The following is a 15552-nucleotide window of genomic DNA, read 5'->3' as shown; positions in this document are numbered from 1 at the left end:
TTCTATAGGAAAAAAAAAACAAATTAGTGAGAGTTAATATTTCTAGAATGTTACTGCTTATGACTTCTAAGGAGAAATAATTGCCATTTTATCACCACCAATTTTAAGAAAAGTCCTTCTCATTTTACAGCGTGCAGAATTAGAACACAATTAGTGAGGCCTCATACTCTAAAACTAGTGCAATCATTGGGATTTGCATGCCGGTAATAGAATTATATGTTCCTCTCATGTGCAATGTGTTTGTTGATAGTTCTGCTGCTATTGGAGAAGGGGGTCAGCCTCAGGATGAAAAACTATAACGTGCAATGGAAGAATGTGCATGTGTTGCCACAGGAAGATCGCCAGGATTTTGTTCTTCTAATATGCATCCATTTGTCTCTGCTCCCTCTTCCAGGCCACATGGACAGAAAGAGATCAGAGGCCATTCAGTATTAAAAGTAAAATCATTTTAGGAAAAAAGGAATAGGTGAGACAGATAGCGTTCATTTCCTGGCTTCTATTGATTTCTTTTTCCTGCCGAGTATTTCCTCAAATAGTGTGAATGCTAGATGCTATTCCTGTTTGGGCTGGTTTGCTACAAATATTCATCCCTCTTTGTGGAAAGAAATTGGAGTACATCGGACATGATGATATGTGTTACTTTGGATGAGGGGAATGCTATAAATTCCCTTTCTTCCGATGTTGTCCAGTGAGTGATGTACACAGAGTTATAAATAAGGAATTCACTGGGTTAGTTGCTGTTCTTTGATCAAAGTAGGGAGGTATGAGTAGTAAAATATTAAAATTTAAAAAGATTTTCAGGAGGAGGTAAGTGGCACCCTTCAAAACGCTATAGTTGTCATTTGGGGAAAAGGTGAGGAAGGGATCTGATTTATTTTTCACATGTTTGGTGTATTATCAAACTGCCTCCATGCACCAGGGCTACTTCTCCTGGCTATGAGTTCCAGGGCCGATTTTCTGCAGAACAGAAATTCAGTGCAGTTGTTATCACTGTTCTGTCAGTTACTTTCCCCATTGTCTAAATTCCTAATCTACAAAGGCAGAAGATAAAATGCTTACTGGAAAATCGTATTTAACAAAAAAGCGGAGTGGAAATACTTACCTCTTCCTATGACTTCATTGAAATGCACAATCAAGCTGCTGGGCCCAATTACTACGTGCTGCACTGCCTGGACCAGCTCTGGATTTAGAGCACTGAGGTCAATGTGGACACTATTTTGCAGTAATGGACTGGATATATCAGAATCCCCACTAGTGAGGATGGGGGATAGGTCCGTCAGAGGATACTGAACTTGTCTGCAAGATCCGTTCTGAGATGAGTTAGGAAACTGGTCTGTAAGACAAAGCAAAACTATCAGAAAACAATTGTGAAAACTTTCCTAGGGGGCTGAAACTGGGACAGTTAATTGAAAATAAAACTGTATTTTAAGATTAAGAAAATAGTTGTATCACCATTGAACAAGGCTGGAAAGAGCCTTTATAAGGGAATTTGTCTCAATAAATGACAATAAATTGGAAAAAGAAACTTACTTATATGAAAAGAGTTTAAAATTGTTATGTTTTCTTATAAATATTAAATATTAAATAATATTCAATATTAAATTTTAAAGTTTGTTTATTCTTGAAATTTCCTTAGGAAGTTTAGGGGGCAATTGTCCTTTTATATATAGCAAAAAATCCATGCATGACGTTTACTTTTCAGTATATATTAAGAATAGGAAGTAGAGAATGTAGTCATACAGCTGTCTTGTGTCAAAAAATCCAATTTAAAAGAAGAAAGAAAAACAAGCTACTTGAGAGTTATTGTCTATCAGTGTAATTTACTAAAACTTTAAAATCTATGTGAATTATATATATCAGTACATATGAATCATTCATGTGTGATTATAATTTATATGTGTAACTAAAAATACATGAGATTAGTTTTGTAGAATTGAAAGCTTTTCAAATTCTCCACCATGGGCAGGTTCAGCATAGGAAAGGAGATAAAACTCAAGCTTCTTAGTACTGATGACTGAGATTTGATGAGTAAACCAGGGCTGAAAGTGCATTAAGCATGAAAAATTACTTGTGAATTTAATAATCTCAGGCTAGAGCTACTACATGTTAATATAAAAATAATATAAAATAGTAAGTGGATAGAAATTTCAAACCAATGAACTATATTAGATTTGTCCATGTTGTTAAGGGTATGTATTTTTAAAGGTAACTGGAATCATGTGGGCAAAGATAATATTTATAAGATATACGTGTATAAAACTAAAACAAACTTCTTAAAAAACAAGAGGTAGTAAGTATTTGAAAAAGTTAAAATCTTAAGGGCCTTGCAGCTCTTGTTTTGATGAGCAAATTCTAAGTTTTCCAGCATCCTTAACTATCTGTGACTCATTTTATTTGTTCAATGGTAAATATTCAACCAGGAAAATGCTTGCACTTGACTCATGTCCTGTAACTTCTAAAGATAATAGAGCAGATACAATACAGATGTAATCCAACCTTTTTTAGGCCCAGTGTTTTGTAAAGCAGATGATGTTAACTCCTCCTTTTTAATAACATAATTGAAGATTTTAATGGATAAGACTCAAAAGTATTGTACACTTAAGATCTGGGGTGTTGTGGGTAAAAGGCTACATACTAATAGGGTATTGGCGATCTTTAAAAGGCAAACTCAAGGTGTAATTAAATATTTGAGGATCAACAGGTTAGAAAAGGTAGCCATTCCAACTTATACTTACATGAATAATAAATATTTAAATAATAAGGGTTGTAATTTAAGTCTTCCCTTCTTAGTCAAGAAAGTACCATCACAATTGCTCAGCATTGCACCAAGATGATAAACAAGTTACTTTTGCTCAAATGGCTTTAAAATGAACCTTTTTTTATGAGAAGACAGATTAAAGACTAAAAAAATCTAACGCAAGACAAACTCATTTACAAAATGAGTCATGTAATTCTGTGCAAATTTCATTCTTTTAAAAAAAAATTCTATCACTGTATGAAGGTAAAACCAAAAATAAACAACAATGCCACAACCCTCTGAGGTATATGTACAGGTTTTTCTCAGAACAATAAACTAAAATATACCTTCTGGAAAAGTAGCTCTGTAGTCTACAGATTCATTTGAAACCATTTCTGTAGTTGGGCTTACACTTCGGGCACTTACAAGCCTATCCAAATGAGGAGTGTGTACTCTTGCATCATAGCGAACTAATTCACTGCCCAGATCTTAAAACAGAGAGAGAGAGAGCTTGTTAAAGATGTGGATGTGATGGTCCCAGGAAACCCTGAGCCACACACTAGGATGACAGGCTTTATGGGTTGCATATGAGCAAACATGACTCTATGACACATTTAAACGATAATGATTACATTAAGGTAACTGCTTAAAAACAAACAGCAAGAAAAAAAAAACACATACCTTTAATTTGCTTTCTCTTTTTCCACCACAGGAAAAGGCCAAGTAGTAGTAAGAGCATTACTGATATTAAAACAATACCAACAATCATTCCCGTGAGATTCTGATCTGGTTGAACTACAACTTTTCCAAGAATAGTTGAAGAAACTGCTTGCTTCCACTAGCAGCAAAACAGAAAAGCCAGAATTTAGTTCTGATAGATGAAGAATACATAAAGGTTGAATCACAATCTATTTGGGCTCAGAACACTAACTGGCGATCTCTATTGGGAAGCAAGATAATTGCCTTTGGAGTAATATTAAACTACTTAATTTGGCTTCAGTGTTTAAATAATTAGGGGTTATTGATCCCTGAGCTACTTACATGCCACTTTGTTGTTTGTACTTGCAATTAGGTACTAGGGATTTTTTTTTTTTAAAAGTATATGGCTGGCTTGCTTTTTTTTTTTATGTTTGATTGCTTGTTTGGGGGCCACAACCCAGCAGTACTCATGGGTTACTCCTGGGTTTGAGCTCAGGAATCACTCCTAGTAGGGTTCAGGGGACCATTGGGGTGCCAGAGATTGAACCCTGCTGCATGCAAGATAAATGTCTGCCCACTGTACTACTGTTCCACTCCCCTAAAGTCTATGATCTTGAGGAATAACATATGAGAAAGGTTTGAGATATGTGAATGATTATACTATAATAAAATATAGAAAAGAAATATGAATAAATGAAAGAAACAGTCAGACATTAATTCTGTCCTCAGGATGGGGAGCATTTCTTAAAAGAGATAAATTGTGTGATTATTACTATTGTGAGGTAATAAAGACTCACAAAGTAGTTTCAGTTTTGATACATAAAAGATATCATTGAAGAGGCTTATGGCTCTGCAATGATTCTTAGGGTGCATATTCCTTCTGAATTTTGAACTCTAGGAACTGAATGTTTTTAAATACTGAATCTTTAAAAATAACTTATTCCTGGTTAAGCAAAACTGGTATTATATGTATATTTTATACACTTATGTGATATTCTATTACATATAAACAGTTAAAAATATTCTATTCATGGGGAAAATCTGTCATAAAAAGGAATGAAGTTCTAACAGATGTTACTTACAGCACTGAACCTTGTAAACAAGCTAAGTGATTAAAAACCAGTCACAAAAGAATAAGTACAATTCTACTTACAAGAAATATCTAGAGTAGGAAAACCCATAAAGAGAGAAAGCAGATTAGCAGTTACCACAGTCTGGGGAAGAAGAGGAAGTGAAAAGTGACTGCTCAGAGTTAGAGTTTCTGTTCTGGGTGATAAAGAAGTTTTGGAATTCAAAGAGCAGTGAACTTTGCACAACACTGTGAATGTAATCAATGCCATTGAATTATAAACTAAAAATGGTCAAAATGGCAACTTTTCTGTTGCATATTGCCGAAATAAAAATAATTACAGATGTATTATGGAAAAACCTATTGAGCTATAACCTTAAACGGACCAAACTGTATGGTATTATGTAAGTTATACTTCAATCAAGCTGTTCAAAAAAAGAACCAAAGGATTATTCTCTCTGATTCTAGATGATCTGATTTAGCTGTCCACATGAAGTGACTATGAAATAGAATCTTATTTGATCTCATCCACAGCCCATATAGTCTTTGACTTATGAGGTCCAGGCACTTGAGATTATAGTGGAGAGCAGTGGTATTTTAGTTCTGGTGTGGGGAGCCGTAGAGCAAGGGACACTCTTGATGGATCCATATCATTTATGAGAATTACAGCAAATTATGGGTAAGAGTGTGTTATGAAAAAGATTCAGTCTGATTAGCAAGACCTTTTAAGACCTGCTCTTGAAGTGTCAGAAGGAGACAGTACTACAAAAACCCTCACTTCTTCTAAGATAATAACTAGGAATTGAGGCTGAATTAACAAGCTAACGCAATACATAAATAAGCTACAATAATTTTCTTTAAGCCCGAAAGGAACATAATTACACTGGCATCTTTATTTATATCATGAGAGGAATATAGGAATCTCACCTCTATATTTAACTCACTGTTCAATTTCAACAGGTCATTGGGGACTGTACATAAAACGGTTTCAGAATATGAGTGAATATTCTCACAGCTCTTATTTCCGACTTTTAGCACTTCACCTTTAACTGCTTCAGGGTCAATATCATTCCCCTAGAAGGAAAAAGAAAAAGAGGTCATTAATACTTCACAGTTTTGCGGGAACGCGAGGCACTGTGAAGGAATATAAACATATTGTGGCAGCCATATTGCTATAGTGTTTGCCAAGGTACATGGCTTTATGGGAATTTCGGTGGTTGGAAGAACATGACCTTTTCAAGAACTTCATTAGTCATAAATCACACTATATAGGTTTTCCCATTGAACTGGGTGTTAGAGAAAAGGAAAGAGAGTCATGGTTTACATTCTTACTTCAAATGACATCTTAGCAATATGTCCTTTTTGAATGGCTTCAGTGAGGCACTGAAGATTAGTGAAAGGGAAATAATTTAGAGATTTGGTTGTTACCATCTAAAGCAATGATATTGAAACTTGATTTGACTTACACCTCTGGGTGTGTCCTAAAAAACCAAATAAAAAAATTTAAAAAAATTCTCAACTTAGAAACCTGAAGTTACCATTTAACATTAAAAAACATCATTAACATCAGTGCAATTTCTTCTATCAAGACTTAAATGGGCACAATTATTTATTAAACAAGTCACACTTTTTGAGAAGAGCTACATATAAACATTATTTTTCTTATGAATGAAGAGCAATAACTATAGTTACTGCCACTTTATTTGTTTGTTTGTTTGTTTTGTTTGCTTTTTGAGTCACACCTGGCAATGCACAGGGGTTACTCCTGGCTCTGCACTCAGGAATCACCCCTGGCGGTGCTCAGAGGACCGTAGGGGATGCTGGGAATCGAACCCCGGTCGGCCGCGTGCAAGGCAAACGCCCTACCTGCTGTACTATTGCTCCAGCCCCTAGTTACTGCCACTTTAGATAAACTTAATACTGGGAAAATTGTTTTTACATAAATTGCCTTCTGATTTGGATATCAATAGATTGACAGCTCAGGTATTATTTAGGGAGATGGGAGAGACTATTTCTCTACAACATGGATCTGGAGTTAAAGGAAAAAATGTATATAGGCAAGTTCTATCCTTAGGATATTTCTAGAGGTAGTACGTGTTCACCATTGAATTAGGTTAGTCACACAGGGCAATTCAACATAGAAGCACATAAATCTAATAGGTCACTTTGGGGCTTCAAATGACAACTTGTTGGTTAGGTCTGAGGAGGGCAAAGGCACTCACATATTGGAGGGAATTCAAAGAATGACAAAGGAAATAGATTAAAGAGCTGGCGAGTTTGATTTATGAGGGAATGACTAAAATGTGTCTTGCTTGCTGGATAATAATGAAGATGGGGGAAGGGTGAAAATATTGCATTTTCAGTTCCATTCCTGATTTTCAGACGCAGAAACACCTATGATGTTGGAAAAAGTCTTCTCTAAAACAATGCCAGTTCCACAACTGAAGTCCTTTTCAATGTGTCTGCTTACTCATGGACACATGCTAAGTGGTGACTTACATAACAAATTCCTATTCTATTCCTATTTGTGTGCAATTGTTAAATGTTTAAACTATAAGATAGCATAAAAGTGGCCCTGGAAGTGCATTACTTTATAGTTGAGGGGCCTGAGTCAGGAAAACACAAATAGGGGTGAGCTAATGTTATCACTTGAAATAAACACAGCTTTCTGGGACTAGTCGAGAAACATGCATGGCTAGAGCTCTTACCATTTGCTTTCAAGTATTTAATACTTAATATGAACTATTGTTAAATAGAAAAATGTAGTTACATAATTGTCTCAGGTCTTCAGTCATTAAATTGGTTTTACACGGTTTTAAAATAAAGACGACGCAGAAAATTTCTGGTCTTTCATCTTCTACACAGAGAGAACAGTTCAGAGTCCTAATGATCTCTGTCTGATTTTATTCTGTAAAGATGCCCTCCTGGAGGTGGACGGTCCTACTGTCATTCTAGCTTTTCACACTGAGAATGAGGGTTCAAGAAGGATCTGGGTCATTAAGCAAATCAAGTTTCATTTACTGGAAATTCAACTTACCCTCTACTGTGACACAATTCTGATACTGGGACTATCAAGATGAACAAGAGTTTCTTCTCTCTGTAATCTTACAACCGATGCCTCTCTAAAGTGAAGCTAACGACCATCAGTGTTTTCTAGCGGAATGTTTCTTATCCTTTCCTCTTCAACTCTGATCCGGTATGATGCTGCCTTTCTGTCTAGGATTCAGATTCAGACCCGGGGACTTAAGTTTGAGCTGCTTACAGGGAAAATGGGAGTGGAAGTGGATGGAATTTGAAACATAGACTTAGATTTGGAAGGACCCTGAAGGTTTTCATACCGCCTGGTGTCCCTACAAAGGACTCTGAAAAAGTCAGCTAAGGCAATAAAGTAGCAGGATGCAGACAGGCAAGAGTCCAAAACCAGGGGCTCCTGGCAGGAGAAAATCAGCTTTGATGGTGGCGGGGTAAGGGGGGCGACTGACATTTTATCCATAAGATTGGAAACCTTCGGTTTGGAATCCAGGCCAAAGAATCTTAGGAGGCTTCAAAACTGAGTTCCACTGGATATTAAAAAGCATTTTAGGAAAAAGTTCCCAGGCCAACTATGGTCTTTCTATCTCCTCCCCAAGTAATGCTCATAGATCTAGGGAGCACAGTCAGGGACACTTGGTCAGCCTGGCCAGGCAATTAAAAGCTCAGCAGAGCTTGGACTTCAGAAAACTTTCTATCACTAAGTCTCATCAATATGCTTAAGAAAGTCTCCAGGGGAATATTATGCAGTTGTTGATCCAGCATTAAATATTGTACCATGAAACATGGTCATGCAGCAAAAAGTCATGAAGTAATTATGGAAAATATGAGACTTCTTTAGACAGAATTTAATTTTAGATATTTGTGCTTAAATAATTGTGCAGATGTCAATGTACCATATGATACAAAAGTGTTTTTATTATGAAAGGTGATTTGGTATATATTAAATGAGTCATTATAAAAATGACTGCAATTATGAAACCACCAAAGCTGAAATCGAGAAACTTGAGCTCACTTTCTACTATTTGCAAGAAAAACCATCTATTCTTTGCATCCCTCCATTTACTTGTCTATAAATGTATAAATGGAGATAATCATCATGAATCTCCTAACATCAAAAATTCATAGGAATCTCAGATGAAATATGTTCAAGTGTTAGCTAGTCGTTGAAAGAGAACTAAGCAGTCATATATGTCTTCTCAAAGAGAGGTCTACTTCTGATGACCCACAACTGGTCCAGGGTGACTTGAAGCCTGGGTCATAAACTATCTCTCACATTCATGGGGTTTTCTGTTTCATTTTGAGGAACAACTGAGCTTTGGTCTCTTACTACGTACTCTTCTTCTAAACTTGGCTGACCTTTTTGGTCATGGTGTAGTAGTCATTGGGCCAACTGCTGACTGAGGCGATTCTTAAAACTAGGGCTGGAAATGATCATAATATCTTTTTAGCCAAGGAATTCTTGCATGCATGGCTGCTTGAGGAGCACGAACTCTTCTTGGCAAGAAGAGCAAATCTCCCTCTAAACACATGACTCTTTCCATAGGGCTTTCACTGATGGAATACAAATATACTTCACACTCATGTTTTGAATAGTAATAGAACAAGCACAACATGAAATAAAATGGTATCCTTTCTCTTGATTACAAAACATCCTTGGGTTGTTCAAAGAAGGCTTTCTCCTGTCTTATCTCTCTCTCCTCTCTCTCACTCCTCTTCTCTCTGTCTCTGTCTCTCTCCCTTACCCAGGTGCAGGGAATTAAACCCACAGTGGCCTCCAATGTGCGATATCCCGGCATACCTTGACTTTTCTTGCCTTTATTACAAAGGCGGAGTTTTTAATGCGATAGGCCTTAGAAACTGCTATCAAACATATATCTTCTTAGATTTCTTCTTACACATCATGAAAATGGGCTGGTGTGATAGCACAGAAGTAGGGCGTTTGCCTTGCATGCGGCCGACCTGGGTTTGATTCCTCCTCCCCTCTCAGAGAGCCTGGCAAGCTACCGAGAGTATCCTACCTGCATGGCAGAGCCTGGTAAGCTACCTGTGGCGCATTCAATGCCAAAAATAGTAACAAGTCTCACAATAGAGACGTTACTGGTGCCCGCTCAAGCAAATCAATGAGCAATGGGATGACAATGACAGTGACATAATAAAAATAGTAAGATTGAATTATAATTCAAAATAGCCTCTTAGCTTCCCTCTTCCTCTTGTATTGTTATACTATGACATGACAGGTGCTACAAACTTGTTAGACAATACATTTCAGTAAAAAGATCACAAAGAAAAATATCTGGGGTTTGTTTCTAGAGACCATGTGGGTCATGACTGAAACAGTATGAACATTTGAGGAACATGGGCTGGAGTGATAGCGCAGTGGGTAGGACATTTGCCTTGCACAAGGCTGGCCCGGGTTGGATTCCTCTGCCCCTCTCAGAGAGCCCAGCAAGCTACTGAGAGTATCTTGCCCGCATGGCAGAGCCTGGCAAGCTACCCGTGCATATTGGATATGCCAAAAACAGTAACAATAAGTCTCTCAATGAGAGATGTTACTGGTGCCTGGTCAAACAATCAACGAGCAACGGGATGACAGTGATACAGTGACAGTGAGGAACATGCCAACTCATATTTTTCTTAGTCCAACAATTTTGTAGGGCATTAAGTAATGGGCATTTAATTTATTAAAAAATAAAAACATTTTTTTTTTTTTTGCTTTTTGGGTCACACCCAGCGATGCTCAGGGGTTACTCCTGGCTTTGCACTCAGGAATTACTCCTGGCGGTGCTTGGGGGACCATATGGGATGCCGGGGATCGAACCCGGGTCAGCTGCGTGCAAGGCAAACGCCCTACCCGCTGTGCTATCGCTCCGGCCTCATAAAAACATTTTTTATCCTCTATATAAGACTGTGCTTGAAAGGGTAAATAAAAATCTTTTTTTTTCTAATCCTTCCCGACAAACACAGGAACAGAAAAATGAGGTTTATCTGGACTTAAAAATATTTGCAAATAAACCTTTGTTTTCATCAAGAAAAACCAAATGGTATCTTTCAAATGGTAAACACAGTAATTGTTAAAAGCAAAAGGCCACACTAGATTAGTTTTATTGAATGAGGAAAAGAAGTGATAAAAACTCTTTCTCCCTTTCTAAAACTAATTAAAGAAGCACATGAAAGAACATTGCAGCGGTAAACACGCTGCTCATTGAAGCAAGCTTCCATTTAATTTCATGCTGGGCTTGCTTAATTATTGTACAAAACACAATTGCGAGGTTAGTAAATTGTATGAGTGTGAACGAGTGCATTTGGCAGGAGATAAAATCTTGTGGAAAAGGCAAAAAAAAATCAGTAGCATTTACTTTGACGGAGACAATTTAACTGGCGCTTACATCTTAACATGTGCTGTGCTATTGGTGTTGTTCATATCTGCAGTCAGGCTGTTTTTCAGGGAAAAAGTTCTGCCTGTTGAAAACAACATGATGATGGATGATTTACTGTTTCCGCTGACTGTGGCTTTAGGTAGTTGGAAGTCCTAATCATTTCACCTGTCTTATTAGTTTTTGAAGTCAAGGTGACTAAAAAGACCTGAGATCACTGTAGTTCGGTTTTTGTGCTGCCAGTGTTTTATCACTTGTGACCATGGAACCAGTCGGGGCCTTAGTGTTGTTTCCAACTATCTGGGTTAGAAAAGATGATCTGGTATCCTCTGATTCAATTACAGTCAAAGGCTAATGGGAACATATTCCTAAGGTAGAGGAAATTCAGCTCTGTTTACAAATCATCTCAGAGATGATCATACCCAGACACAAAATTCCAAGTTTTACAAGGAAGCACAGAAGGATAGTTGATACATTTGCTTTCATGGCTCTTCCCTTTTATCTTATAATGAACACATTTAGGTGTCCAGAGAATATATAACACCAGTGGGATAATGCATCCCCAGCAGCCTATTTAATAGATTTGTGTCCCACATTTGCTACTTTATAACATACACACAAGGAAGAGTTTTTAAATGCTTCATTAAAAAGCAGTTCACGAATACACTTACCTTTTAGTCTAATGCCCCAAAGATTTGTTTTTCTGAGCTTATATATTTGCTAATGTACTAAAAGATATAATGACCAAGTCAAAAAGTTCTATTCTCCTAGCTGTGAAGTCAATTAAAGGCAAGTTGATGATTTAAGGGAGCATTTTAAGCATTACTTACCTTAATTTCCAGTACATTTTCATTGCCTATTGAGATCTTCACTGGCTTTTCAAAAGGCTTAAACACGGGATTATGTACATAAATGAGATCAAAGTATTTGGAATGGATCCCATCTAACATGAAAAAGGCCTTGGTTGTCAGGGGGAGCTGCAGATTCAGCTGTTGCAATGAAGGAGTCGTACAGCAGATTATCTCTGAATTAGAGCGATGTTGACATGCCTACAGTAAAACACAATTACCCACTGTAAACAGCATAAAGCTCAGCAGTTTCAACAACAATAATGTTCACATTTCACTGCTTCAGATGATCAATCAAAAATGTGCCTTCTGAAAAATTCCCCATCTAACTTAATGTTGAAGAATATATTTCTGGAAACATGATGTAAATCTGTCCATATAATTCAGTCTTTAAAGGAACACAGGGGTTCTCTTCCAGGAATAAGTGATATTGTTCCAACCGAAGCTAGTGCTTCCCATCATGCTGGTTTCCACTAAGAAGTCAGGCCAGTCACCTGGAGGGACAGCCCCCTTGCTGAGGAAACAGAGATGGCAGCTTGGGATCTGGACTTCAGAATCTTACAAGTCCGAATTCACAAACCCACTCGAAACAAAGCCTTGAAAACTCAGGCAAACCTCTTAGAAAGTTCCCTCATTTAGGAAAGTAAGGTAGAAATGTTTTTCACCATATGAGCACTACATGGTAAAACCCTTTGTCAGTTATGACACAGTTAATAGTATATTATGCTTTACTATGTAATTAGGTCAATTGATTTGGAGGGTTTTAAGCTCTCAAACATTAAGTCTAGGTTTTGTGCAAAGAACCAAGTCGGTGTCATTTATTTCTCATAATAATCCACTGAGCAATGTACTTGATTACCATATTTTACAGTTGAAGAAACGGCTTCCATCCTCAGACAATATCACACAGCTTTGAGCAGCAGAGAGGGAAAGAGGAATCCTAGATCGTGGCTCCAAAAGTGTCTTAGCTCTTATGCTACATGGCTTTTTGCTCACACTGTATTTTACACTGACTAGCCTTTTCCTATGCTCTCTATGTGACAAAGGCTCTGCTATTATTACTTCATGCCCTTTCATCTCTCATTTCAAATATTCCCCCTTGGAATTCTGATTTATGGAAGTTTGGAAAATGTGGTTTCCTCTTGATTGTGCTTCAACTAAGCCAGCAACAGAAAGCGGCACATTTAAGGTTAAATGGTTGAGTTTTTTTCCCCCAAGGAAAAGACAAACAAGCAACAACATCCCTTAGATTTCCTTTTTCTTTGACAAGTATAGTTGGAGATAAAACAATTACTTATGTCCACAATAGAAAAAGAACTCAGGATATACATAAAAAGCACAAACAAAAATTGGGCAATTATTATTTTCTTTTCAAAATAATTTAAAAATTATCCTACATTTAAAGTGTATGCTGTAGGTATATATAGAAAAGTGATATAATAATGTATAGATATAATATGAATATTAGACTTGCATTAAAGTCATATTACATTAACTCTTTGTCATCTTGAAAAATGAAAGCACAATTTTATTGTGATCACAATACTTTTCTATGTAAAATTATGAACTGAAAAATTATACAGTAAGCTGCTGGCTTCTGGGACATAATGACATTAACAGTGAATGTTCATTTCATTAAGGAGGCAATTAGCATATTTATATAAAAAAATCACAGTTTTTTGGACTTAAAAAATTGTTGTAACAGGATCAATACATCTAAGATCAACCTAATCATGAAGTTTCATTAGTTAAAAATGAATAGGTTCAATTTACCATGGTCAGCTTCAAATTCTATAAGCAGCAGAGAATATTGAAAAAATGCACATGTCTTTATGAGGTAGTTTTCACAAACAATAGGGAAAAAGGCCCACTGAAGTTTTCATTCTTATCCAATTCTAGTGCATAGTTTTATTGTATCAGTACACTTGGGTCTAAAACAACAGAACTATTTACTACCAGATATGTAAACAGATCTAAGATTTTCCTCGCTACCATTGTTTGAAGCTTTCTTTGGGTTATGTGAATCTTATATTTCACACGTAGAAAGTCTTTAGATAAATATTTGATTACAAATGAATAAAGACCAGGAGTTCTACATGTCATCTAGTCACTACTTTAATAGTACAGAATAAATTAAAACCATAACACTTTCTCATATTTCTACTCTAAAAAAGTCTTATGCTCAGACCCAAGAGGTTTACTTATATGCTTAATCTAATTTGGTTATTGAACAATGTTTAGCTTGGTTGTGGAGAAGTGATGCCCTTTAAATTAATAGCAGTGGTATCCTAACTTTGTTTGTGGCCATGTGCGAGGGGATTGGTTTCAAAGCTTTCTACTTCATGAGGTGACTCCCTGGAGTACAATCTCTCAGGAATATGATAAGAATCTAATAACACTCTTCGAGGTGATGCAATGTGGCTGATTGAGAAGGTCAAGAAAAATCTCATTTGAGATGACCTTATTGTTTGGTGATCTGGCTTGACATTTTTAGCCCCAAATTGGTTTTTTGTAATTAAAGAACACTATGGCCTTAGTCTTTGAGAAGTGTTGGATGGGAAAAGCAAAAGGGAGTGCTGTAATTTAATCTATCACCTGCCCAATCAAGACCCTGTTGAGAGAGGGCACTTGAAACTTTGATTCTAAGTTTAGTGCACAAGTCCAACTAAATTAGTCGATAACTGACTTTAGAAAAGCAACAAAGATATGACATATTTGCAAATAATTCAATTTCCAGAAGCTAAACTGAAAGCACCATTTTGATGTGACATAATTTATTTATTACAGCACTTCAAAAATGGTGGTTTTTATTTTGGTTTCGGATGCAACCAGTGATGCCTGGAGGGGCGATTGTTGGTTGTGTACTGGGGAGAAAATGTTGACTCTGAATATCCCTCATGGAGAACATGTACTTAGCCCACTGGGCTATCTCTCCAGGTCACTTTCATTTTTTATATTTTTATTTTATTTTTTGCTTTTTGGGTCACAACTGGTGATGCACAGGGGTTATTCCTGGATCTGCACTCAGGAATTACTTCTGGCAGTGCTCAGGGGACCATATGGGATGCTGGGAATCGAACCCGGGTCAGCCTCGTGCAAGGCTAATCCCCTACCAGCTGTGCTATCACTCCAGCCCTGTCTCCAGGTCACTTTTAAGGAGATATTCATTTAAATTTTGATTGACATTGGAAATAGGAGAAGGAAAGACAGGAAACATTAAAAAACAAGCCATGTATACTCTAGGATGCAAGTATTCCAAAGCTCTTTCTTATTGCTTGATAATATGCTAACAAAGGGATAAGAAGAGTGATAAGAAGGGGAGGAGAAAACATCCTGTGCCTATGAATTAGATAGACAAAGATGCTACAAGATTAAAGGTTTTATCCAAGGATTTTATTAAAACAGAGGGCTTGCTCATTTATGGTGCTTTAAAACAGGGTAGATAGGATAATAATAAGAAAAAAATATGTTTGAATCTCTCCAGAATTCTTATGTGAAACTGGAACCCTGATGTCATGGTACTTGGAGGTGGGGCTTTAGGATTCTATGTATGAGGAGGTCCGGGCCCTAACTAGAGGAGACAAAGAGAGCTTGCTTCCCCTTCCTCTTTCTGCCAAGTGATGGTGCAGTGAGTGACTATTAGACCAGGAAGAGCAACACCCTCATCAGATATGCCTGGTATCTGTTGGTATCTTAATCCTGACCTCCCCCACACACACCTTAGCCTCCAGAAATATAGAAAATAAGTGTATAAACCACACAAGTCTATGGTATTTTTTTTTTAAGATAGGG

The 15552-nt window shown here is 37.0% G+C and overlaps 1 protein-coding gene across 2 annotated transcripts in view; it reads right to left on the bottom strand.

The window, feature by feature from the left end:
* The window catches only part of MET (MET proto-oncogene, receptor tyrosine kinase), a 124918-nt gene that overhangs the window by 16273 nt on the left and 93093 nt on the right, over positions 1-15552 (bottom strand). For both annotated transcript variants that reach the window (XM_055122647.1, XM_004602074.2), the window contains exons 11-15: positions 11743-11961; positions 5433-5579; positions 3419-3575; positions 3085-3225; positions 1103-1333 (exon numbers count right to left, since the gene is read on the bottom strand). In XM_055122647.1, coding sequence (XP_054978622.1) covers positions 1103-1333; positions 3085-3225; positions 3419-3575; positions 5433-5579; positions 11743-11961 — 895 coding nt within the window. The remainder of the gene's footprint in view (positions 1-1102; positions 1334-3084; positions 3226-3418; positions 3576-5432; positions 5580-11742; positions 11962-15552) is intronic.

This window comes from Sorex araneus, chromosome 1, assembly GCF_027595985.1.
Source record: "Sorex araneus isolate mSorAra2 chromosome 1, mSorAra2.pri, whole genome shotgun sequence".
NCBI lineage: Eukaryota > Metazoa > Chordata > Mammalia > Eulipotyphla > Soricidae > Sorex > Sorex araneus.
Note: the sequence above shows the minus strand (reverse complement) of the source record. Positions and strands in the feature narration are given on the sequence as shown.